General features: G+C 34.8%; 1 protein-coding gene and 1 pseudogene across 8 annotated transcripts in view; one reads left to right on the top strand and one right to left on the bottom strand.

Moving 5' to 3' along the window:
* Positions 1 to 27160, top strand: part of CLCN3 (chloride voltage-gated channel 3) — an 87511-nt gene that overhangs the window by 27587 nt on the left and 32764 nt on the right. For 4 of the 8 annotated variants that reach the window (XM_026017557.2, XM_026017555.2, XM_072719681.1 and 1 more), the window contains one exon: positions 23791 to 23948. In XM_026017557.2, coding sequence (XP_025873342.1) covers positions 23791 to 23948 — 158 coding nt within the window. Of the gene's footprint in view, positions 1 to 6909; positions 7322 to 22887; positions 22945 to 23790; positions 23949 to 27160 lie in introns of those variants that run through there. The other 4 variants (XM_026017559.2, XM_026017556.2, XM_072719682.1 and 1 more) reach the window with 4 other exon arrangements.
* On the bottom strand, positions 18674 to 20273 carry LOC112934159 (large ribosomal subunit protein uL30m pseudogene; annotated as a pseudogene).

The following is a 27160-nucleotide window of genomic DNA, read 5'->3' as shown; positions in this document are numbered from 1 at the left end:
TAGTTGATTTTCAGATGCTTAAACCAAATTGTATTCCTTGTATAAACTTAATTTGATCATTGATGTATTAATGTTTTGGGTTTTTCTTTTATATATAAATTGCTGGATTTGGTTCAGTTTTGTTTAGGATTATTGCATCTGTTCATAACAGATCACAGGTAGCTTTCCTTTGTCATACTGTTCTCATTTTGGTTTCAAGGTTATATTCCCCTCATAAAGTGAGTTGTAGATGATGCCTTCATTTTCTAGTCTCCGGCATGGTTTATGAAAGACTAGCATTATTATTTCTTCCTAAATTTTGATAGAATATGCCAATGAAACTCTAGGCTTAGAATTTTCTTTGTAGGAAGGTTTTAAAGTATGTTTCAAATTCTTTAATAGTTTTAGCACTATTCTGATTTTCTACTTCCTTCTAGGTCAGTTTGATAAATTGTAGTTTTTCAAAATTTGCCTTTTTATTTTTCAATTTAATTGCTATAAAGTCATTTGAATGCCTACAGGTTCCATAGTCTTTTTCTTCCTGATAATGGTTATTTGTATTCTGTCTTCTCCTCCCCTCCCTTTCCCCTTCCTTATCTTATTATTGGTGTCACTCTAGATTTATCACTCACTCTTTCCAATAGAAATAGAAATAGCCTTTGTTTTGGGAGTTGTTTTTTTTTTTTTTTTTTGTATTTGTTTTCTGCCTCATTAATTTCTGATCATATTTTGTTCTTTCTTTGGGTTTATTTTGCTGTTTTTTTTTCTAACTGAAATGAAACATTAGCTTCTTAATTTTAAGCTTCTTTTTAGGTGAATACATTTAAAACTATCAGTGTCCCTCCCAATATTGTTTTTATTTCCATGTCATGTGCCTTTATTATCATTATTACAAATTAAAAACAATTTGTAACTTCCATAATGATATCTATTTTGACTTAGAATTTATTTAAAAATAATTTCCAAACATGATGAATTCCCTGTTATTTCAAGTTGATCTTGAACATTATTGCATTATTGTCAAAGAATATATATAGTGTGATATTGATGTTTTGAAATTTTTTGAAACTTGCCATTGTGGCCTGGGAGAAAGTCTTTTTATGTCAGTGTTTCACCTATGCTATGGAGAGTATGTAATGTGAAGCTTTTGGTTAATGTTTTTCATTATGTATCCATCATGTAAAGTTTGTTATTTTACTGTTGAAATCTCTAGTTTCCCTACTGATTTTTCTTTGTTTTTTTTTTTTAAAGATTTAAAAAAATATTATTCATGAGAGACACACAGAGACAGAGGCAGAGACATAGGCAGAGAGAGAAGCAGACTCCTTGCAGGGAGCCTGATATGGGACTCGATCCCAGGACCCTGGGATCACAACCCAAGCCAAAGGTAGATGCTCAACCACTGAGCCACCCAGGTGCCCCTCTCCTTGTTTGTTTCCATCAGGTATTTAATAGCAATGCATTAAAATTTTTCTCTGTATTTGTAGACTTATCTACTACAGCTTCTTGTCATTCTTTAAATTTTTGCTTTTACTTAGAGTTCAAGTTATTAGGTCATATCTTCTGGTGAATTGAACCACCCTACTTTTTCTTTGAAGTCATTTTCTTTCCAATTATACTATTTTCTATAAAATGCCCTTTGATATCATAGCTACCCAGTTTTCTTTGGATTAGGGATTACATACTCTATTTTTTTTAATCCTTTTACTCTCAGCCTTTCTACATTGGTATGTTTTAGCTGATACTTTTATAATTACATAGTTGGCTTTTAAAAATCCAATGCGGTAGTATTTATCTTTTAGTTACAATATTTTAGTGTATTTACACTTAATGTACATATTGTTATGTTTGCATTTCAGTATTTCTGAAACTTAGAAATCTTAATATAGTCTTTTATTCAGTCTTTATACCAGTTTTTATACATGCATAAGGATATCTGACAAAATTTTAAGATTTATTTATTTATTTTAGAGAAAAAGTTGGGGGAGGGGCAGAGGGAGACAGAGAGAGACTCTCAAGCAGACCGTGCTGACCTTGGAGCCCAACATAGGACTAGATCTCACAACCCTGAGGTCATGACCTGAGCCTATATCATGAGTCAGGCACTTAATCAACTGTGCTACTCAGATAGCCCTTGACAAATTTCTAGAAAAGGATTTGCTTAGACATTAAAAATATTGGCCATTTTGGTTCTTTTTTTTTTTTTTTTTTTAATTTTTTTGGATCTGACTTTGAGAAAGTGATTCATTGTATGATGTTTATGACAGATACTTTTCTTCATGTTTTTCATCTTAAGATACATTATTTGGGTAACCAGATAGCCATGTTGAGAACGAAATGCTTTATGTTTGTGAGGTATGAATATTGCAAAAACATTCTGTGTTTTTTGTTTATTTTTTGGCTTGTCATGTCTGAAGAATTTCCACGTTCTCTTTTTTTGTGCTGCAGTAGCTTTGCAGCTGTGTAGCTTGACTTTATTATCTTTCGTGAAAGCTTTACTACCTCTTTTTTTTCCTCTGATGCTTTTGCTCTGGGAGGAGAATTGACAACACAAGTTAAAGTTTAATGCCATTTGGTGTGTCAAATGTAAATGTAAAGCAACTATACTTAATGGAATGTAAACTAAAGTTCATTTGACACTTCTAGTAGCAATATATTAAGTTTGAGAGGAAAGGATGTAATTATTTGTTAATGTTTATATCATACAAGTGATTTTACTTATAAAAAAAAGTACTTTATTATAGAAAACTTAGAACATAGACAAAGGTATAGGGAAGAGATGTTTTTGTTCTCAACACTTAATAATTATCAATTCATGGATAATTTTGCTTCATCTCTACTACTTTCTATTAATTTGAGATACATCTGAAACATCATATCATTTTAGATAGATATACTGAGGAGCAGCCCCAGTGGCCCAATGGTTTAGTGCTGCCTTCAGCCCAGGGCGTGATCCTGGAGACCAGGGCATGGAGCCTGTGTCTCTGCCTCTCTCTGTGTCTCTCATGAATAAATAAATAAAATCTTTTTTTAAAAAACAGATACACTGATACTCACCTTGATCAAACTTTAGTCATGCTCATCTGGATTTTCTTCCGAATGGGGTCTCAACTTTGGTCTTATGTGTCTGTTTTTGTATTGCTCAGTTTTGGTGATAAGCTTGGTTTAGCTAAAATTCTGTACCTTCAACACCCCTGGGTTCCTTAGCCCCCACCATCTTCCAGGTGATATCCTATCACCCTGGGCTGCCTTCAGCAAGAATCTTGTTAGATCTGTTTAGCCAGAATCCTTCTTACCCCAGATGTTTCCTCTTAGTAATTTTTCATCTACTGAACACCCCCCCATCCCTTCTCCTTGGATGTTAATTCCTACTGTTTTCTTGTATTGTGAATTAAGCCACTTTCTATATGGAGATCTCTTTTTCCCCTTTTGCAGTAGTCCTGAATAAAATGTTTTTTTTCCTTTTTAACTATTGTACAGTTGTATATTTCATTACATACCTCTAAAAGATAAGAATTCTTTTGTAGGCTATTATCACATCTAAAATAACACATCTAAAATATAACTGTATAAAATCACATATCCTGTGATTTTACATTTCTTCAATTATTTCATAAAAATATACTTTGAAATTGGCATATCTTTTAAGTCTTTTGTTTAATTCTATAGGTTCCCCCCCCCCCCCTTCCTTTTTTACCCTTACTATATATTTGTTGAAGAAATCAGGTCATTTGTTTCCCAGTTTGGGTGTTCCTGATTATGTTTTGAGCTGTCATTTAACATGTTACTGTTTCCTGTTACTTTCTGTAAATTTGGTAGTTAGATCTAAAGGCAAAAAAATATATATATATCTTTTCTTTCTTTAAATATTTTATTTATTTTTGAGAGAGCACAAGAGAAGGAGACCAAACACACAGGGAGAGGCAGAGGGAAAGGGAGAAGCAGACTCCCCACTGAGCAGGGAACACAATGTGGGACTTGATCCCAGGACTCTGAGACCCTGACCTAAGCCAGAGGCAGACACTTAACAGACTGAGCCACCCAGACACCCCCATTTTTTAAGTACTTCTAATGTTGTAGATTTCTTGGATCATGTGTGTTAGAAGGGACTTGAAGATTGAACATTGTAATAACTGTGGTTATATACGCATATTTAGAATACTGTAGTCATCTATTCTACATCCCTGATTTAGGGATGGTTTAGGAGAGGTTGTGGCTTATCTGAAATTCCACATCAATTGAGGATGCATTTGGAAGTAGAAATATCTTCCCCTTCTGAATCTTCTTTAAAGATTTATTTATTCATTTGAGAGAGACAGAGCATGAGCAGAGAAGAGAGGGAGACACAGTTTCCCCACTGAGTAGGAAGCCTGATTCTGGGCTTAATCCCAGGACCCAGGGACCATGACCTGAGCCTTAGGCAGACCCCAACGACTGAGCTACTACCCTGGTGCCCTCCCCTCTTCTGAATGTTCAAGTCCTTTGTTGTGTTGCCACTTTAGTGTTTTTGATTTTCAGACCTTCCATTCAGAGTATCATCCCCTGTGGAACCTCCCAGCTGTGACTGTGAATTCTTAAATTTGTCTTTTGTTCTCTTTCCACTTGAGCCCCATGCTGACTATAATTCAGTTTATTAATCTGATAATACCTAAACTGTGTCAAAGTCCTCTTTTGCCACACCTTCCAATCTATGTGCCCTTCCCTAAAGTTTAATTGGAGAGTGCTTTAGCCTGAGTAATAATTCCTTTACCATAAGCAGAAGCATAGCCATGGCCCCCTTAAGCATGAGAGATGTGTTTACTTTTGAAATTTTTTTTGACTTTTAGATTTTTTATTACAAAAGTAGAATAATTATTAAAAATTCCAATAGGAAGTAATACATTTGTTTAAAATTTAAAACATAAATACCAAATGTACAATGATCCTCTCTTCTATCTCTTTCCTTCCTCAGTGATAACAATCATTAGGAGTTTGGTTTGTCTCATTCTAGACTTAACTATACAAATACAGTTTATATATTATATATTCTCTTACATGAAGTTTTGTTCTTTATTTTTTTAAATATGTTATTTACTTATTCATGAGAGACACAGAGAGAGGCAGAGACACAGGCAGAGGGAGAAGCAGGCTCCATGCAGGGAGCCTGATGTGGGACTCGATCCCAGGACCCTGGGATCACACCCTGGGCCAAAAGCGGATGCTCAACCACTGAGCCACCTAGGCGTCCCCAAAGTTTTGTTCTTTAAAGACAATTCAAAATTTTGGACTTACATCACACAATTTACTTATGCAACATGGTCAGTATATTTTATAGGGATGGTATTCTTCTTCTAGTTAGTGCTAGGTAGCTATAATTTTCATTTTTCCTTTAAGACTTAGTTGTAAAAAAAAAAAAAAAGACTTAGTTGTAAATCAGGAAAAACAAGTTAAGAGAGTGCCTACAAATACCAGGAAAATTTACAGATAAATTTTTTTGTATAAAGGTATGGAACAATAGTATCATAAAAACTAAGTTATTCATGAATGCTATATAGCATGTATTTTTTAAAAGTCTTAAAACAGTAGAATTTATATACCAAAAGACCTCAAAGAAAGAAATTTACATTTAGTTAATTTGGTAAAATTAGCTCACTGTCAAAACTTGTTTAAAAAAAAAACAACCTAAGAAAATTAGAAAAATACAGAAAACGGAAAAAAACCACACAGTCTTTTTTTTTCATGCACAGTCTTATAATAAGTGTTAATAGCCAAAATCAGAATTAAATAAAATATTCCTATTGTAGTCTTTTATCTAGCCTGTATTTCTTTCTTAAAATCCTTTTTTCCCAAATCAGGTCAGATTTTATAAGAAGGGCTAGTTTTCTCTGAGGTTCAAACTTTTTGAAATATAAAACTTTATTTAAACTAATTTAAAAAAGGATCCCAAATAACTGTAATGTACCAGACAAATAGAATTACTCTCTTCTTTTTACTGCCACTTGAGTCCTTTCCTTCTCTTACTCTAGTTCTTATACAAATGCCTTGACTTGGAGTGGGCCTTAAAGATTGGCTCATTCAATACTTAGGAAAACAGATTTTACAGAAACCCTTAGTCGTATGGTATTGCTACTAGCCAATAGAACATTTTTAGTTAGTGGCACTGCAGCAACATAACTTATTTCAGAAGAATCTCCTAGTCCAGAGGAATCACCTCAGAGAAGCTGTAAAAATGTGCACTCAAATGAGCGTCAGCTTTTTTTTTTTTTTTTTTTTTTTTTTAGGAATAATAGATTGAAACAAAAAGAGTTACTTTATTTCTGAATTTCATAAAAATTTTTAGTGAAGAGATTGTTGGAGAACACTTTGAGACACATTTTACTAAAAGCCTTTTTTTTTTTTTTTTCCTGAGAGCACAAAATCTTCGTGAGGTAGGAAAAGTAGGATAGGAGAGAGAGAGAGAGAGAGAAAAAAAAATCTCCTGTGTAGTAAACCTTTTGGCATAATTTCACAAGTAATAGCTAAGTTATTTGGTATGTTAAGTTTTCTTCTCAAAACCTAGAATGTCTTACTAGCTAGCTCCTTGAAGGAAGGAAACAAGAGGCTTTTGGAGGGGATTAGGGAGATAAAACACTAATCAACTGTTCAGTTACTAAATTTTTTAATCTACAGAAGTCTGTAGTACATTTCTGATAATTAAGAATAGACTTTTAAACCCATTTTTAAATTAAAATTTTAATGAGAATTTTTATAATAAAACCATACACTCTTACTAGTATGTTCCTCCCATATATCTACATCAGAAATAAAAAGGGGCATTGTCCACATCCAGTATTTCCTTTTCACATTGCCGTATTACATACTTTGTTTCCCTTATATTTATCTTAAAATGGAAAAGAATGTTTCTTTTGTTTTACTGTACTTGCCACTGATGTTATAGAAGCTGTATTGTGAGTGCTTTAAAATTCTCAAACCAGTTTTGTCTGTTGTACTTGGAGCTTAGTCATCATCATACGTAGCAGGACCTGATTAAGAAGGCTGTTCCGCCTCTAAGCCTTGCTAGATTGTAGCCACTAGCAACCGGGCTGCAATAATTTCCCTTTGATGACATCATTCACTGTGGAAGAACCCAGTTGCTTCAGTGAGTCGAACTACATACAGTTCTAACCCTCATCAAATATGGCATCTCCCTCGCTTGCTGCAGCAGGGGTGGAAGAAATGCCAGTTTTTTTTTAAGCTAGTGAGCTTTTCTTTTTCTTTTTCGTCTTCTTTTTAAAAATTCTAATCATGGATGCTGCTTCTGATCCCTATTTGCCTTATGACGGGGGAGGAGACTGTATTCCCTTGAGGGAATTACATAAAAGAGGTAATACCATCCCCTTGCTGTGAATCCTCTGTTGGTATGTTTTGCATGTGGCTGGGCGGTTCTGTAGTTTAAAACAGGTTCCGGATTGTCCTTTAAATATTGCAGTATGTTGTTTAGTTGCCCTATAATGTTTTAAGGGGCAAATGCCGCCTTCTGAATGGCTCTGTAGTCGTCCCTGATTGTTTTCTCTGTGCAGATTAGTACTGCTTCAGATCACATCGGACTTGGACTCGTACTCTGACTCCATCTTCTATGTGAAAATCCTCTTGCTATTTAACTGCGAAAATGAATTAATCTGCTTTTACAGCTAACTAGTGTCATGTTAGCACCTAAAAAGTAATGTTTTTTAAAAAACTTACGTGTTTCCTTTCATTTACACAGAGAAATCAAGTATGTGTCTGTGCACCTGTGTGTTTCAACTGCTGCCAGTTCCTATGTAGCTTTTGCCACCACGAAGTAAATTTATAGTAAAAGCTCTCTGTCTACATTTTAGAACACTTGAAGATGGCAATAAAGATGAACAAATTCTTAAATTATTTTTTTTCATTTAATATCTATTTCAGCTGATTAACATTAACTACATTGTCTCCTACAGGTATTTTATGAAAACTGATACGAGTAAAACATTTAGGGTAATTCTTACACGCCAGAAAAAATAATACTCCGTAGTTTGTAAAAACTGGAAAAGCACCCGGCATTCATGTAAATCTTTTGGAATGCACTGCCTGGGTCTTCATAAAACTGATTACTTGTTAATAGAACTGTCCTTTTAAAATTTTTCTTAAAATAATCTAAAAATAGACTAGTTGGTAGTTCTAGAAAAGCAATTGAACGTTAAGAAAAATCTCAACTAGATGGTTTCATTTATGAGCCACATTAATTTGAATTACAGCATGATATTATAAACTCATTTTATGGTTCAACCCAAACTTTGGTTTATGAAACAAATAAGGAAGTCATGAGCATATTTAGCTGATTTATTTAAAATATAGTTTGTATTCTGATAACTTTTTTTTTTAGTACTAAGTTCTGTTAGGATTAGAAAATGTTAAGGTATTCAGCAGATATTTACTGGTTGCATTATGTCTGTTGGACACAATTTAGGCTCTTAGCAGTTGTAACATTAGCTATCCTGTAGTATTCTGTTGTTTGTAAAAGCTTTTCAGATTTTGAGAAAAACTATACGAAGATCATGTTAACATATAGTGTACTTTTTCTTACAGAGTTTTTCTCAATAAAAATTTTCTATATAAGTATGTATACATATTGTTTTAAACATTTGGGGAAATATTTAAAAGCATAAAGAAGAAAATAAAAATTTCTCATTATCTTACCACTCGGGTTTTTTTGGTTTGTCTTTTAATTTTCCAATTTTTAATGTGTTCATAAACTCTCCTTTCTCGTATGTTTTCATCACTCCTTTTCTGGTAAGGATTTCTTTAAATAGGGAGCAATGTGAATGAATGGTGACTCTTCAAATGTCACAGTATTTGCTAATCAGTAATTAAACTGTAAAACAAGACAAACTGTGTTTTCTCTGAGCTATTACAACATCTGTTTCTTGATGGTGATAAACCAGAAAACCTGGGCTTGGGAAATTTAGATTCTCAGTGTTGGGCTTGACAGTCTTTGAACTTAATATGGACTCGATCTCTATGAGATATGCAAATAATAAGAAGCCAAAGCTTATGTGAGAGTAAGGCATGGTTATTACTAAAACAAACGTAAGCTTTTTGTTTCCCTTATATTTTCATGAATAGTCTTTTAGGAATCTTGCTTAAGGTCTAAATCAGGCACATTCTTAGCAGCCCAGATAGGTTCCTTATCCCTTGATGAGACTTACTGTAATATAAGCCAACGTTATTTGAAAGTAACATTGTGTCTTTGTAGTACAGATCAGTCAGTTATTAGGCCCACTTGACTGTACTGTGGTATCCTGATATCTATGGATAAGAGGTTATTTGTTTTCCGTAATTTATGACCTATTGTAGCCATGGGTCAACACAAAGGAACTGGAGATGTAGAAACAAGCAGCTAGCATAAATCAAGAAAACTGAATCAGCTTTCTTATGAGGATGAAATTACCATGACTAGAAAGATTTCTTTAGGCTGATGAAGAATGAAGAGGCAGGTATTCAAAATGTAAAATTGTAAAGGGTATCAACAAAATAGACATGAATCTGTTACTGAATCTCTGATTGCTAGAGTTAGGGATTACCTTTGTGGAGTAAATAAAATTCAGTTCTATTTTTCAAAGTGAGATGGTAAATGATGAAGCTTTCTACTTAAGTTGATAATATAGAGAAGACTGGAAATGTAAGTAGATTAAACATAGAATTAGTTAATATGTCGATAGATTAGAAATTAAGAAATGCCTTAAAATGCCTTTTAGAAATAGCTATGTCTGATGTAAATTTCCTATACAGAAACTATCAAGCTTTTTCATAAAATGTGTGTTCCATTTTTATAAGGAAAAGAATAAAAAACTTGGTTAATTTGGATGTTAGCTTTAATACTTTGACTTTTTCTTAATTTGTTCATGAAGTTCAAGCAGTTTGGGGAGTTGAATTCTTTTCTTCTATCGGGCCTTTCTTTTACACCATGAGGGCCCTTTAAAAATTATTGAAGATTAAATATTTCATTCAAGTATTTACTGAGTTCTTGTATGGAAAAGGTCCTATTAGGTGCTGTGGAGAATGATGGTGGTAGTAATAGTAATATTAATAATAGCTAATATTTAGTATAGAATTTACTGTTTGCCAGATACTTTGTAAGTGCTTTGGTATATTCATTCATGTGTAACAAATCATTTAATCCTCCTCACAGACTTGTGACTTAGGTCCTGTTAGAATCCCCATTTTCCTATTGACAGAACTGAGGTAAAGAAATCATGAAGGGAAGTTAGGATTCAATCCAAATGATTTGGCTCATGCTCCAGTTATGGTGAAATAGTCCCTCTCACTCTGTATATCCATGCTAATTCGTGGCATTTGGAGCCTGGCAGGGGCATTAGAAAGCTTCCCAAGTTTAAAAACAAAGAAACAAAGCCCAAGGAAGTTAATAAGTTTCTATTGAGTGGTATAGAGTGCCTGGTCTGTGGGATTTTAGGGGAGGAAGAGATCAGTCTCCTTTTGATGAGTGCTGTCGAAGTAGGCCAAGGTTTCAAGTACACAAGGAAATTTGATAGGACATTCCTAGTAGAGAGAGGATAGAATGAGTAAATGCTCTGATGGGAGTAAATGCCTAATATGTGGTTTCCTGATTAGTTTTGCTTATCCATGGGGCTATTCGGGGGCAGTATAGCTAGGCAGAAGAGTGCCAGATCCTAGAGGAGTTTGAATGCCAGACCAATTATGGTCTTAAAGAACAAAAAGTGGGGGGCTTCCTAATGAGATAAACTTTTGGGGTCTTAAGTTTCTCCCTGAAGTCGTTCTTGATATTCATTAGCTCAGAAATGTATTTGGGTAAAGTATATATTTTTTTATTTTATTTATTTATTCATGAAAGACAGAGAGAGAGAGAGAGAGGCAGAGGGAGAAGCAGGCTCCACGCAGGGAGCCGGACACCGGACTTGATCCCAGGTCTCCAGGATCAGGCCCTAGGCTGAAGGCAGCGCTAAACTGCTGAGCCACCCAGGCTGCCGCTTTTGTTACTAGTATAATAGATGAACTTGTTCATTTTTATCTCCTCAAAAAAAGTATCATTAACATTTTTTGCACATTATTTGGAAATCCAGGTGTTAGATGATATTTTTACTGCCAAAAGGACGTTCTTTAGGCTCTTTGTAAAATGATGTTAGGATGCAGGTCCTTACTGTACTTCCATTACCTCTTTTTGCCAATTAGAAAAATTTTAAATCTCTTCTTACAAATTTATTCATATAAGTGTAAATTAAAAAAACAAATATTCTTTATTTGATGTCAGGAACTCTTTGTATTCAAAAACAATAGTATAAAAACAAAGCCTGTGTTTAAATTTATTTTGCTCACAGTATCGGAACTTAAAACCTTCACAAAAATCTGGTTCATATTACTATCTCTAGCTCTATTTTTCTAAAAATAACGGGCATTTTACTATGATTATTTTTTTATCTTATGGCTTGTTGTTAAGTCAGAAATGCTTTGTGTATCAAGATTTCAAAATGTGAACAAATTTCCTGCCATATAGAGTAGGTTTGTAATTTTGGCCATTTGCCTGCCATTGAGATCTCTGCTTTGTGACTACACAAAGCCACAGGAGACTGGTGGCTTAAATTATATTTGAAAGTTTTGTTTTTGTTTTTATTTTTATTTTTTTTTTATTTTTATTTTTATTTTATTTTATTTTTTTTTTAATTTTTATTTATTTACGATAGTCACAGAGAGAGGCAGAGACACAGGCAGAGGGAGAAGCAGGCTCCATGCACCGGGAGTCCTATGTGGGATTCGATCCCAGGTCTCCAGGATCGCGCCCTGGGCCAAAGGCAGGCGCCAAACCGTTGCACCACCCAGGGATCCCTGTTTTTGTTTTTAAATAAGCATATGTTTAATTTGTACTGTTGGGAGTCCATTAAAACCTTAATTAAATCAAAAAGATTTCTTTCAGTTTATTCCTCTTGCCACTCAAGAAAGCAAATTTCATAAGTCTTTTATTCATATAATACACACATTCTCTTACATTTCAGAGATAACAAATAAACATGGAATTTGTTTCCAGTTATACAGGTGTCTTTATATCCACTTTATTATTTCTACCTAAGGATGTGGCTTTTTATTTTGGGATGGCAACGGAACAGAGAAGAAAACAGTGAATTGGGTAATGGACTCAGCATTGCTTTTGACTGCCTGTATATCTCTGGTCAACTTCTTTGGAATTTGGTTTTAATTTCCAAGTCTTTATAGTTTAAATCTTAAATATGACTGTGGATGGCAGAACAAATTTCAAGAGCATATAGTTTCTTCATTTATCCAGTGGATATTTAATTGACTACCTACTAAGAACTTTGCACTGTGCTTGCCATTAACCTTTTTAATCTTTCATTTGGGAGCCTGTTAACATTCTGGAACTTCCACTATCAACTTACATTTACTTTCCCCTCCCTCACCAGGATGATCATTTCTTATCAGTAAGGTCACAGAGGGAAGAAAAAAAAAAAGCACAATGGGGACTAGACTTCCTGTAATATACAGAAGAAACTGAGTAGTCAGAATATGTAGAATTTTGGGTTACTGGCTGCCTTTTTTTTTCGTAATTAAAAAAAAATGTGTGTGGTGTGTCTGTGATAGGATAGTAGTCTGCATTATGATTTTAAGTGCCAAGGATCACAGCTCTTGTATCTTTTGAAATGGACTCTAGAAGTAGTTAAGAACTAGTCTTAGTAAATAAATGCATACCTACTTTTTCATCCCAGCCTAGTATTTGGCTATTCCCCTTGGAGAAAAGACTTAGGCTGCTGAACATGTGTGACTGTGAAATTTACTAATAAATTCAGTTCAAGGTGTAACAGTAGTTTTTTCCCCCCAGTGTTTTTTTGTTTTTGTTTTTGTTTTTTAGTTCAGTTTGGCAAGTATATATTGTGGGCCAAGTGGGTGGGAATATAAAGGTTTTTTTGTGGAAAAGCAGATAATTTTATTAATGTCTATATTTTAGTTCAGTGTTTGTCAAATTGCAGATTTTAATGTGTTGGTCATGAAATCAACTGGGTTGTGACTAGTATCAAAAAAAAAAAAAGAGAGAGAAAGAAAATAGTAAAGTATGACTGTATTTGCCAGAAAGTAAGTATACTAAACTTTGGTTTTATTTAGGTACATGTCTGTATACCTTTCTCACTATGTTAGTGAGAAATGTTTCTTGCTATGGGCCACAGTCACAAAAGTTTGAAAACCAGTTTCTAAGTATACATATGGAGGGGCAGTTAGCTCTCCCTGGGGTAAAGTAGGATTCTAATGGCCCAAAATGAATCTGTAACAACCTGATGCTGAAAATGGAATAGATTTATTGTCACAGGCCCCTGCTATAGCATAGGAACATGAGTGCTGGTAGCAAAGCAGTGCCCATGACTGCTATTGCCATAATTTTTCGTTACAGCATTTTAAATAATATGGGACAAGTTTGGAACCAAAGGCAAAGAGGGATGATAACGGTGAAGGGTAGGATTGTATTCATCGTCTGAAAAGTGCGTGTGCACAGGTGTTTTGGGAGAAGGCATTACCTAAGAGTTCTTAGACCCACTAGGAGAGAGGAGTGTCCACATATCTTACAGTATACGTATGCAGGCAGACTAACCATGAATTTATTTTTTAGTCAGTATTCCTTAGTGGTAAGATATGCCTTTAGAATCATACTGCTTGAATTTGAATCTCTGTTAACTCCTTAGTAGATGTGTGACCTTAACTCTTTGGGTTTTGTTTTTCTAATTTATGAAATGGAGTAATACCTATTTCATGGGGTTGTTGTGAGGATTAAATGAGCTAATATATATAAAGTGCCAAAAACAATGTAGGTAATGTTTTATTGTTGTTAGATACCAGATAGATAGCAGTATCTGGCTTCTATAGAGGTAGGAAAGAATTTTTAAAATTCTGATCTAGTCTAGTTTATTCGTTATTTCTTTTGTCACTTGTGCTTTGGTGTTTTATTTGCAAAACCATTGCCTAACCCAAGGTCATAAACATTTACTCTTCTGTTTCCTTTTAAGAGTTTTCTAGTTTTAGTTAGCCCTTGCATTTAGATCTGTGATCCATTTTGAGTTATTTTTTATGTATAGTGTGAGGTACAGTTCCAGCTTTATTTTGCATGTGAATAGCCAGTTGTCCCAGCATCATTTGTTGAAAAGACAAACTCTTTTTTTGTTTAGATTATAGATATTGGTAAATGAGTTTCTGTTTACATAGGTATGTATGAATTCGTACATACTTTTGTACTTAACTGCCTATAGAAGCATTTTTCATAATAGCTAAAAGGAGAAAACAATCTAAATGTCCATCAGTGGTTTAATGGAATATTATGGAATATCCATTAATGCGATATTCACTCAAGAAATGAAGTACTGATACATGTTGTAACATGGATGAACTTTGAATACATACTAAATAAAAGAACCCAAATACAAAAAACTATGTATTTCCGATTCCATTGATATAAATAAAATGGCAAATAGGCAAAGCCATGTAGGCAGAAAGTAGATTAGTAGTTGCTGTGGACTGGGAAGTTGAAGAGATAAAATTCTACATCTGGAGAAAAAAGTAAAGTTCTTTATCAATAAAATTGTTTTTCCAAGAAAACTACAACCCAGTTAACAGCTCATTGATTAGATAATTTTTCCTGCTTACTGAGGTGTTTTAATGTTGATAATACTTGAACTATGAAATAATGTTAGTGTTTTCTAATTACAAAATGTCCTTTTCATGGAAAGATTGGTTATTGACCATAGATTTTAGAAATCTGTTTGTGTCCATGCCAGTTGGGCATAATGAATTAAATGATATTTTTTAAAAACTACAGGATTTTTAATATACAATTGTAGAGGTGCTCATCATTCAAATTTGTAAGGTATTTTTCCCCTTTCTGTGTCTTTTTGTGAATCTTTGGGTTAAGAGTGATGCCATATGAATAATGCAGCCTGGTGCAGTTTTAAATACCAGAATATTTGAGCAGAAACACTAGGTCATGCTTATTGAATTCCTGTTTGTCAGATTATCATTAGATATTTCACATGATATATCTTCAGTTTACACATCGTACTCTAAAAGTGGGTGAAAAAAACCCAGGTACCTCTAAGAGGTTTGTAAGTAAGTTGTGAAGGATATAGTTAAATAGCTAATAAATGGCAGAGCTGGAGAATGACTTTAGGCCTGATCTCCAAGCTCATTAAGATCATGGAATTTCTCTACTAGGTTACTCTGAAAAGAAGGCAGCCTTTTTTTTTTTATTCTCCCAGCCATTGTGTAGTAGAAGGGTAATCGCTGGCATCTGATAAGACTCCAGAAAAGTTTTTCATTTTTTTCTTAAATTTGGGAACTACTTTCAGATTATACTTTCTTACAGTCCAAGTAGTAGGAACTATCCTATATCCTTTTGAAGTTAAGTCATTGACATTAACAGACTCCAGTGTCTTTGTATCACAGTGTTCAAGATTTACATTTCTAGGAGAGGATTTTATCAGTCTAGCTTGGATCATGTGCCTTTTTCTTAGCTGGGGAGGGGAGGATACCTTGATCAGTGTTCTCCACAAGACTACATGCAATGAAGCTTCCTAAAATAATTGGGTTCTATCACAGAAAGAAAGGGAAGGGGTTTCTAGGTGGGTAGAAACAATAAGGGAGTATTATACAAAGAAAAATCCTAATCTGAGGACAGCTGCTGGTTAATGTGGTCATTTTAAATTTGGAGATACACCTGGTTATTGATATTTACTATCTGGGTACCTGTTTGAGGAAAAATGTTAAGAACAAGAAAAAAGTTAAAAATTTAAAAACTAATTGGGAAAGAGGATGACTGTTTAGGCTCACATATGTTTATTGTGTGTACTGTTTATAATGCAAACTAACCTGGAAGTTTAAATTACAGTAGGTCACAGCAGTTAAAGTAATCTGAAGTATATTGAAAATGATGTGCATATGTACTCAATGATATAAGATAGTTTTTAGAAAGTATGCTTAGTAATAAAGGGCTTGTAAATAAGTGTGGCTAGAATGATCTCATCTGTATTTTTTTCATTATAGGAGAATGTTAAAGGCTGAAGCCACTTGCCAATTTAATTATCATAACTCTTGTTTACTCAGTTCCCCTCCTTGCTTCCCAGCAAACTTCCTGTAGTTATGTAGGATTGGTTCTTCATCTAGTCTTTTTTCAGTCCATGTCTTATTGCAGAAAGTCGAAGCCATTGTATTTAAAGCCTTTTGAAACCTAGAAACCTATCTCTTATAACTCCAAGGTACTGGCTTTTAAAATTTTGCCTTTTCTAATGGATTTTAAAAACCTAACTATGAAAAAAAAAAAAAAAACCTAACTGTGAAACTCGGAAGCCATATTAATGGCTCTTGTTTTCTATGTTCTGTTGTGTATTTCTTTTCCTGTGGCAATTGATGCCTCACCGAATTAATAGGAGAAAAATGTGGAGAGGACAAGGAAATAGTATTGGGTAAGGAACCTTGATTAGTATTTTCAGAAGGTATTCTGGTGCACCTCTACTACTGTCTTCACAGATAAGTAAATGCAAGCTGTATGTGCCTTGAGAAATGGAAAGGCCAGGGTAGGTAAATCATGTCATTTTGTGTTAACAAAGTGCAACTATAAGAAGAGCATTTCCTAAGGACAAAGGCACGATCAGGGAAGGATTGCCTGACTACCTTTATTTCATTGTCATTTTCATTCTTTGTCTTATAGATTCCCTTCCAGATATCAGTTTTAGAAAAGCTAAATTATAATCTTCAAATTAACCAACCATTGAAGTATTATTTTAGGCAAGAGAGAAATCTACTTTATATACATATTCATGAATGTATATACTTTAATTTGTGCTTGTGGTATTAAAAGATATATGCTTCATTCATACATAAGATGAAGTTGAGAGGTGAAGCTAGATAACTTGTACTATTCATAAAAATTTTATTAACACAATTATTTGTATTTATCTCATTTTAATATATGTAAGTTAAACTTTATAAAAGCTAGGTTGCAGTGAACTATACACAGAGATGATACATAAGGTGTTCCTGAGGATGTGGAACCCTCTTGCACTGTTGGTGGTAATGTAAGATGGTGCACCCACTCTGGAAAACAGTATGGAGATTACTCAGAAGGTTGAAAATAGAGCTACCCTATGCTCCAGCAATTGCACTACTGGGTATTTACCCCAAAGATGCAAGTGTAGTGATCCAAAGGGGCACCTGCACCACAGTGTTTATAGCAGCAGTGTCCACAATAGCCAAACTGTGGGGAGAGCCCGGATGTCCATTGACAGATGAATGGATGAAGATGTGGTTCATATATATATATATATATATATATATATATATAATGGAATATTACTCTGCCATCAAAAAATGAAATCTTGCCAATTGCAATGACGTGGATGGAACTAGAGGATATTATGCAAAGTGAAATAAGTAAATCAGAGAAAGACAATGATCATATGCTCTTACTCATGTGAAATTTAAGAAACAAAACAGAGGATCATAGTGAAAGAGAAGAAAAAATAAAACAAGATGAAATCAGAGAGGGAGACAAACCATGAGACTCTTAATAATAGGAAACAAACTGCTGGAGGGGAGGTGGGGTGGGATGTGGTAACTGGGTGATGGACATTAAGGAGGGCACGTGATGTAGTGAGCACTGAGTGTTATATAAGACTGATGAGTCACTGACCTCTACCTCTGAAACTAATAATAAAAAATGATACATTAGGAATATTTAAAAACCATCGTTATTATTAGGATGCATTATATCTTTAAAATTATTCCTAATGTGGGGTATATAGGCACTTCTATTATACTGTTAGAAATGAATGTTCCCTACCCAGTTTAGAGTAGGATAGGAAGTCTGTCTCCTTCTTCATACTACTCAGATTTCCATGTTTAGCAGAACAAACTATAAAAGAAATATATGAAATGTCACACATATTAAAGTAAAAGTTGGAATCTTTTTTTTAAGTAGCCAGCTAAATCAGAAATCTGTTGCATTCTATAGACTAATAAAAAATCAGAAAAAAATTAAGAGAAAGCAGATTTCTGTGTATTGATTTTTTTATCCTGCAGATTTGCTGAATTCATTTATTACTTCTGATAGTTTATTGGTAGATTCAGGGTTTTCTGTATATAGTATTATGTCACCTGTAAATAATGACAGTTTTATATCTTCCTTGTCTGATTGCTGTTGTTAGATCTTCCAGTAATGTGTTGAATAAAAATGATAAGCACAGTCTTGTTCCTGATCTTAGTGGGAAAGCTTTTAGCTTTTCACCATGAAGTATGATGTGGTTTTGTCCCATATTGGGTATATTCCCCTTGTCCCCACTTTGTTGAGTTTTTATTATAAACAAATGTTGAAATTTGTCAAATGCTTTTTCTGCATCTATTGAGATGATCATACGATTTTTCTCCATTTTGTTAATGTGGTGCATCACATTGATTTGTGGATATTGATCCATCTTTGCATCCCTGGAATAAAGTCTACTTGATCATGGTGAATCATGCTTATAATGTATTTTTGAATTTGGTGTCTCCCAATATTTTGTTGGGGTTTTTTTTGCATCTATGGTTACCAGAGATATTGGTCTGTAATTTTCTTGTTTTGTAGTGTTTTTGTCTGGCTTTGATATCAGGATAATTTAGGCCTCCTAGAATGGAAGCACTGAAAGCTTTCCTTTCTTTTCTATTTTTCAGGATAGATTGAGAAGGACACTTTCTCATTATCTTTAAATAAAAATGATTTACATTTCTAAATATGAAATTGCTCTGGCATTAGGACTTAACTGCCTCCTGAACTATAGGGTTTAGGTGTCTCTGCACTATTGACTCCCCAGTACTCTTGATGCACGTGTTAGGCATGTCCTCCTCTGTTGGAAGTCCTTGTGACAACTTCAGGGGCTTGATTCTTATCAAATGTTTAACCACTTTCAGAAAGTTTTTTCATTCACTGAGGGGATATTTTTGTGAATTTGAGGAGTATGTTCTTTTTTAACTCAAGCATCTTTATTATATCTTTTTCCCAATATGGACATCTTTTTTTAATTTTAATTTTTTAAGATTTTATTTATTCATGAGAGACACACAGAAAGAGGCAGAGACACATACAGAGGGAGAAGCAAGATCCCCTGCAGGGAGCCCAATGTGGGGCTCCCTAGGACCTCAGAATCACGACCTGAGCCAAAGGCAGACTCAACCACTGAGCCACCCAGGCGCCCCATCTTTTTTTTTTTTTTTTTTTTAAAGATTTTATTCATTCTGTTGAGAGAATGGGAGCATGTACAAGCAAGAGGACAGAGACTTGGAGATTCCCTGCTGAGCAGGGAGCCTGATGCCAGGCCTGATCCTAGGACCCTGATCTATGATCTGAGCTCAAGTGAGCTACCCAGGTGCCCCAGCAATTTGGACATCTCTTTGTACTTTTTTATTCTGGTAACAACCTGCAACCTATGGGGAGGGTACTGTGGATCCCCCACCATATTTTTCATGATCCAGATGAAGGCTGAAACACTTTATCTGGAATTCTGGGAAAATTTGTGATGAATCCAGTCTGTACAACTCACACCTTTTGTCACAATTTGTAATCTGTCTGGGGGCCTCTGAACTATTGAGTGCAAAATCCCTGCCAAGAGTGTGGTGACTTCAGAGGCTATGAGAAATAGAAAATAGATCCGTGAGTCAAATGTCTCTTGTAAATGGACGGGTTCCCACTTCTGTATTATTAAAAAATGAGAGAAAGCAGAGCAGAGGACAGACCACTAAATGTGACACTCTGCAAGTACAAATTTTAAATTAAAAAAAATGTTAATTGATTTCACATTCAGTATGATATCTTTCAGTTTTTGGTAATAGCCCTGTACAATGAGTAAGGAACATGGTAAAAGGAGAGAAATTAAAGCCAAATTGAAATGTCTCCCTTTCTCTTCCTGGGGATTCCATTTGATTATATATGTCAGAGTCAAAGAAATACTCTAATCATTTGTCTCAGCAAAAAGTTTTTACTTTCATACCAAAATCTTCCCTGGTTACTGTCCAAGCCAGTTGGGTAATAGGAGTTGCAAGAATGCCCCAGATTTCCTTTAGAAATAATTTGGAGGGGAAACTGTGACTCTGTTTCTGTGGGCTCCCCTAAAACCAAAAACACCAGTTAGTATTTCTCCCTGTAATACTGGGGAGAATACTTTTCAAACACTATTGCTCTGTATGTAGAAGCAAATAGGGATAAAGGGACACACTGACCTACAAACAGTCTGTTGAAGACACAAACTGCTCTGGCTAATTCTCATGCTAACATGTTCTGTAGCAGCCACAGAAGTTTAAGGGACACAACCTGAAAGCCCCAAAGCACAAAACATTGGTTCACAGGGTCCTCTGGTTTAAAAAATTTGAATCCTTTATTTCTGGTTTTCAGGTATTTTGAATTGCAGCATAGTTTTGTAAATTAGATGTGAAAGTAGTTTCTGCAGAGTATTTGAAAATCATTAAAGATAAGACCCATAGTTAATGTAAATATTGTTTATTTTGTTGCTGTACTTTTTGCTACCTCATAAAAACAAGTGTCTACTTTTCTATTTCCTGGCTTATGTCTGTTAGAGTAATACATGCTCCATTTGCTTATCTTCTTTGTGGTGCAAACAACTTGACAATTCTTATGAGGCTGGTGACATATTGTGTGGATATATGTTAAGCAGTATAGAAATTTTGCTTTTTATTTATGTTTGAAAAGATTTTATTTATTCATGAGAAGCAGAGAGAGAAAAGCAGAGACATAGGCAGAGGGAGAAGCAGGCTCACTGCAGGGAGCTGATGCGGGACTTGATCCCAGGGAGCCCCTGGGACCATGACCCGAGCCAAAGGCAGACGCTCAACCACTGAACCACTCAGGCACCCTGCTTTTTATTTTTTGAATAGAAGAGTAATAATTAAGATCAACAGCCCATGTTTCTTTAACTCTACCCAAATAAAACCAACAAGAGGTGGGGGGAGTTGGAGGTTCTCAAAATATATCATAGTAGACTTTTAAAAACATTTTCTTTTAATTTCAGGCTTAGAGATGTTGAAAATAGTGAAAAGAGTCCTATATACACTTCACTCAGGTTTCTGAAATGTTAACATTTTACCACGTTTGTTTTTTCTTATTCTTTCTTTCACTGTTATATATGCTATTCTCTGACATAAATTATTTTGTGTATGTATAAATAATACATAAAATAAATGTGCATGTATATATAAATACTTTAGTGTGTATTCCCTTGTGAATAGACATTCCGTTATATGAAATCAGAAAACTGATATTGACATTCCCAAATCAGAAAACTGTTGATATGTATTATTATCTGATCTACAGACTGCTTACAAATTTTTCAGTTATTTTACTCTGTCTTTTAATGTAAACCCAAAAAAAACCCACAACCCATTTTTTTCCTGTTCCACATTCTAATAATCCAGGAGCATGATTATATTTATTTGTCATATCTTTTGAGTCTCCTATAGCTTTAGAACAGTTCCTCAGTTATTTGTCTTTCATGACTTTGACATTTTTTGAAGAATGTAAGCCATTTATTTTGTAGAATTTCCCTCAATTTGTGTTTATCTTGTTTTTCCTTTTAAGATTCAGTTTATGCATTTTTGGCCAGAAGTGATGTTATCATATCAGAAGGCTATAGAGGCTTTTGATATGTCCTGCAAAAAAGATTTTTTAAATTGCCAATTTTAATATTATCACATGGAAAGCAGAGTCAGAGATTCTCAAATTTATCAAGACATTATAAGTACTCACTGTGTTTTTTCTCTGTAGTTTTTTTCTTAAGAAAAAATTTCTGGCCTTTCAGCCAGCTTTTACCAAGTGGAAATTGCTGAGTAAAATCAGGGCAGAGAGAGGAAGAAAGAGCTAGTGTAAAAAGTATAAAGTTGTTTTATGTAAATCAACATGGGCTATTGCAGGGATTGGCCTTTTAAACCCTCGGCCAAGAATGATAAATTATTCATTCCTGGAGTACATCTGCCAAAACGCTGAGATCAATATACTCTTCTTTTAGAAGTTTTATACTTTCCAAGGCAAATATTCAACTGTATTAAATAGGAAAGGAAGAGAGAACCCTGTTTGATCTGGTGGAAGTAAATAAACATTGTTTATTAATACAATATTCAATATTACATTGAGTCAGGGATGTTTTTGTTACCTTTGCACATCTCTCTCTCTCTCTCTTTTTTTTTAAAGACTATTTATTCATGAGAGACACAGATAGGCAAAGGGAGAAGCAGGCTCCCTGCAGGGAGCCCAATACGGGACTTGATCCCAGGACCCTGTAATCATGATCTGAGCCAAAGGCAGACGCTCAACCACTGAGCCACCCAGGTGCTCTACCTTTGTATCTCTTATACATCTAGCAGAGTGCCATTAAGTAGAAAATTCCTAGTAAATATATTCAGTTGAGTTTGGTTCGTGCTCTAGAGACTTTAGATCAGGGTTTGAGGGACGCCAGGTGGCTCAGTGGTTGAGTGTCTGCCTTCAGCTCAGGGCGTGATCCTGGAGTCCCAGAATCAAGTCCCACATCGGGCTTCCTGCATGGAGCCTGCTTCTTCCTCTGCCTAAGTCTCTGCCTCTCTCTCTCTCTCTATGTCTCTCATGAATAAATGAATAAAATCTTTAAAAAGGAAAAGATCAGGGGTTGAGCCAAATGCTGCTGTTCAACTGTTTTGTAAATAAAGTATTATTAAAACATAGCCATACCTATTCATTATATATTATCTGTGATTTTCTTTGTGTTACTATGGCAGAGTTGTGTTATTGTGACTGTGTGGCCTCCAGAGCCTAATGTATTTGCTCTCTGGCTCTTTTGCTGATTCTTCTTTTGGATTATGATCACTTTGACATTAATTTGTTTTTGTTTTCCTTCTAGAGCACACAGTAAGATGTTTCACCACACTGTGTATAACTTACGGATTTATGCAGTTGTAAGTGCGAGAAAAATGGAAGTGGACTTTGCTAGGTTAGGGAGTGTCTGTGTATTTAAATTTTGGTAGCTTTGACTTCCCAAAGGAGTTATACCAGTTTATACTTAAAACTAATTTTGTGGTAAGCTTTCCTTCCCCATAACTTTGCCAATTCAGTGCATTAATTAACTGTTTAATCTTTATCCATCTGATAGAGGGAAATGATACATAGGTTTGATTGGCATTTCTCTTTTTTGTATTGTATTGAACTTTTTAAGAGCCATTTATGTTAGATTGAACTTTTAAAATTTAATTCTTTTTTGTGAATTGTCTTTCAGCATCCTTTCTGATACCTTAAGTTCTCTTAAAAGTATAGAGTGGGCACATGTCAAGAGGATGTGTGATATGAAATATCAGTGAAAGAAATTTTCCTACAGGGCAAAAACAAAAAACCCCAATACTACAACTCTAAGTATATCCTTTCTATAGATGAAATTGAATTATGTTTTTTGCCAGATGAAAGCATTCATTTTCAACTTATCAATCTTCTATAAGTCATTACCTAACTTTATAGAGTTTATGTCCTAATCAATAGAAAATAATAAATCAAAGCTCTCTTCCTCAGAGCAAAAGATGACTATGAGGCAGGCTTATTTTTGATACTCTAGTCTGAGTTTGAAAGGACATGCCATGGTCTTTTGCCTTATTTCCAAGTTTTAGATAATTTTTCTTGATAATTTTTCTTCCCCTATTTTATTACATTTCAAGTGATACTATTTCTTTATGAATTACCAGTGAACTTCTAAGGTTACCTAGTTCACCATTGTCTCTCATAAAATGTACTTACTGTTGTTTTTTGCTTTATAGGAACTCACTATACAATGACAAATGGAGGCAGCATTAACAGTTCTACCCACTTACTGGATCTTTTGGATGAACCAATTCCGGGTGTTGGTACATATGATGATTTCCATACTATTGATTGGGTGCGAGAGAAATGTAAAGACCGAGAGAGGCATAGACGGGTAAGTATTTTCAGTAATTTTTTAGTGTAGTGTATAACTAGATCAACTAGATCACTTAATAACATATCTTTGCCATTGACCTCCAGCAGCCAAAATACTTACTATACATTAAAGTACATTGAGGCAAATTTCTACATTTTACAAGTAATACATGTTTTTTTCTCTATATATGTAATTTTTAAAAAGATTTTATTTATTTATTCATGAGAGACACGGGGGGGCAGGGGGTGTATGGCAGAGACACAGGTAGAGGGAGAAGCAGGCTCCATGCAGGGAGCCTGACGCAGGACTCAATCAATCCCGGGACTCCGATGCAGGACTCAATCCTGGGACTCCAGAATCATACCCTGGGCCAAAGGCAGGCGCTAAACCGCTGAGCCACTCAGGATCCCCTTTATGTGTAATTTTTTAAAAAGTTTACTTATACCCCTGGAAAGGACTTGAGGTAGCTTAAAATCAAGGAAGAATATAAGACAAGAAGGAAAGACTGGGAAAACACAGCATAAAATCAAGGTGTAGAAGTCAGCATGATTTTTGGCTTTGAACAGCATAGGAGCTCCAGCAAAAGAAGAAACTTGTTATATGATTCTTATGGAGAAAGAAGAAACATGGAGGGATAGTTTCGTGGGGTCTTACTGTTTTCTTTTAGCTCCTTTCTCAGTTTTAAATGCTGATATTTCTCAAATTGAGTTCTGTAAAGGGCATGTTAAGTGTTGTAATGAATTACTAATCAAAAAAAGTATTACTTATATTGCAATAATATTTCTAGTGGCTTTTATAGCAAATGTATATTTCAGCTATGTCTTGGGCTAAGGAGTTGGGCTAAAATTTCTTTCGAAATAAATTGTTCTGGGATGCCTGGGTGGCTCAGCAGTTGAACATCTGCCTTTGGCTCAGGGCGTGATCCCAGAGTCCCGGGATTGAGTCCCACATTGGGCTCCCTGCATGAAGCCTACTTCTCCCTCTGCCTATCTCTCTGCCTCTCTCTGTGTGCCTCTCATGAATAAATAAATAAAATCTTCAAAAGGAAAAAAAAAAAAAAACTTGTTCCCTTTGTAACAAAAAATAAATTCCTGCTAAATTAAAATAAATAAAAATTTTAAAATTAAATCAATATTTTATCCATTAAATAAAAAACATTTAAAATAAGAATGGCGGGAACCCTGGGTGGTGCAGCGGTTTGGCGCCTGCCTTTGGCCCAGGGCGCGATCCTGGAGACCCGGGATCGAATCCCACGTCAGGCTCCCAGTGCATGGAGCCTGCTTCTCCCTCGGCCTGTGTCTCTGCCTCTCTCTCTCTCTCTGTGTGACTATCATAAATAAATAAAAATTTAAAAAAATATTTAAAAAAAAAATAAAAAATAAAAAAATAAAATAAAATAAGAATGGCTTCTAAACAGTACAACTTGTGGGTTGTGACGTACTGATACAAGTAGTCCAAAAATAAATTTTAAAAAATAGAAAAAGAATCTCTTTGAAAACTAAAATTCCAAATTCTAAAAGGCTTGTTATAACTTTGAAGTCTGAAATTTACTTTTAAGTTAAAATAACTGCATACAGATTAGTTATAACCTTTCATATTAACATATACATGTATAATTGAAAATAGAGGGATCCCTGGGTGGCGCAGTGGTTTGGCGCCTGCCTTTGGCCCAGGGCGCGATCCTGGAGACCCGGGATCGAATCCCACGTCAGGCTCCCGGTGCATGGAGCCTGCTTCTCCCTCCGCCTGTGTCTCTGCCTCTCTCTCTCTCTCTCTGTGACTATCATAAAAAAAAAAAAAAAGAAAAAAAAAAAAAGAAAATAGAATTAAATTATTTTATGACAAGTATAACCCCTGAGATTCATCAGTTGGTATTTACCTTTTTGGGAAGATACTATACAATCCAGTGGGGATTTTCAAAGTTTTTGAAAAAATACATATTTATTTTATTTTGTTTTATCATCTGAGAACACTTTTGAACTCTAAACTCTGAATAGTTATTGAGAATGCCTAGGGAACTTAGTTTACCATATTAGATACAAAAACTGAGAAATTTTTAATGCGTTAACTTATTTAAAAGTAATAAAATCCCATTACACATTAACATCAAGATACAGTTTTATGAAAACAAAACCTTTTTATGAAAAATAAACATATTTTCCAAAATAAAAAATATTTAGTGAGAGAGTGACATGTTACATTTTTATAAATCTCATTGTTGGTTTTATAAAAGATTGCTGGATTCTTTTTTTTTTTTTTTTAAGATTTTATTTATTCATAGAGACAGAGAGAGAGAGAAAGGGGCAGAGGCACAGGCAGAGGAAGAAGCAGGCTCCATGCAGGGAGCCCGACATGGGACTCAATCCAGGGTCTCCAGGATCACATCCCAGGCTGCAGGTGGTGCTTGCTAAACCGCTGCGCCACCGGGGCTGCCCAAGACTGCTGGATTCTAATATCTGCTTCTGCATTCAGTCTGTTGTGATATGTTATTTGGGTTGAAACATATGAAGAAAATCTAGCCTCATACAGATAGGTAATTGGATAAGCTAGGAATATTTTAATAACCTTTTTATATCATTGTGGATATTCTTTGATACCAAAGTGACAGGTGGTAGTTTCTTAAAGATTAGTTGCCAGTGTGTAATCTGAAACTATATCAATGAACTTTTTGCCTTTTGTTACATTAAAATCTGTTAGTTCACCTTGAACTCTAATGAATAATTTTATAACATCATGTAATGATCATTTGGAAAATACTCACTGATTTATTATGTAGTTCTTTCAGGTGTTGACACTTTCATTAAAAAAAAAAAAAAAAAATCAGGGATCCCCGGGTGGCTCGGCGGTTTAGCGCCTGCCTCTGGCCCAGGGCACGATCCTGGAGTCCCGGGATCGAGTCCCACATTGGGCTCCCGGCATGGATCCTGCTTCTCCCCCCTCCTGTCTCTCTGTCTATCATGAATCAATCAATAAATAAATCTTTACAAAAAAAAAATCACAATTGTTAATAAGCCCTGATCTCTAGAAAAGTCTTTAAGTATTGGGAATCTGTCATCTTTAACAGTGATAGATACAAGTTTTCCAAAATTCTTGTTTTTACTTGAAAGCTCAAATTCTGTCATTAAAAACAAATATACATTTATTTCACTTGAAATGACAGACTTGGTTTGTCTTTGGGAAGATGCCTGTCAGATTCCTAAGTCTGAAAAACCATAGTTTGATGTCTTTCT

The sequence above is a fragment of the Vulpes vulpes genome, chromosome 9 (genome assembly GCF_048418805.1).
Source record: "Vulpes vulpes isolate BD-2025 chromosome 9, VulVul3, whole genome shotgun sequence".
NCBI classification, from domain to species: domain Eukaryota; kingdom Metazoa; phylum Chordata; class Mammalia; order Carnivora; family Canidae; genus Vulpes; species Vulpes vulpes.
Note: the sequence above shows the minus strand (reverse complement) of the source record. Positions and strands in the feature narration are given on the sequence as shown.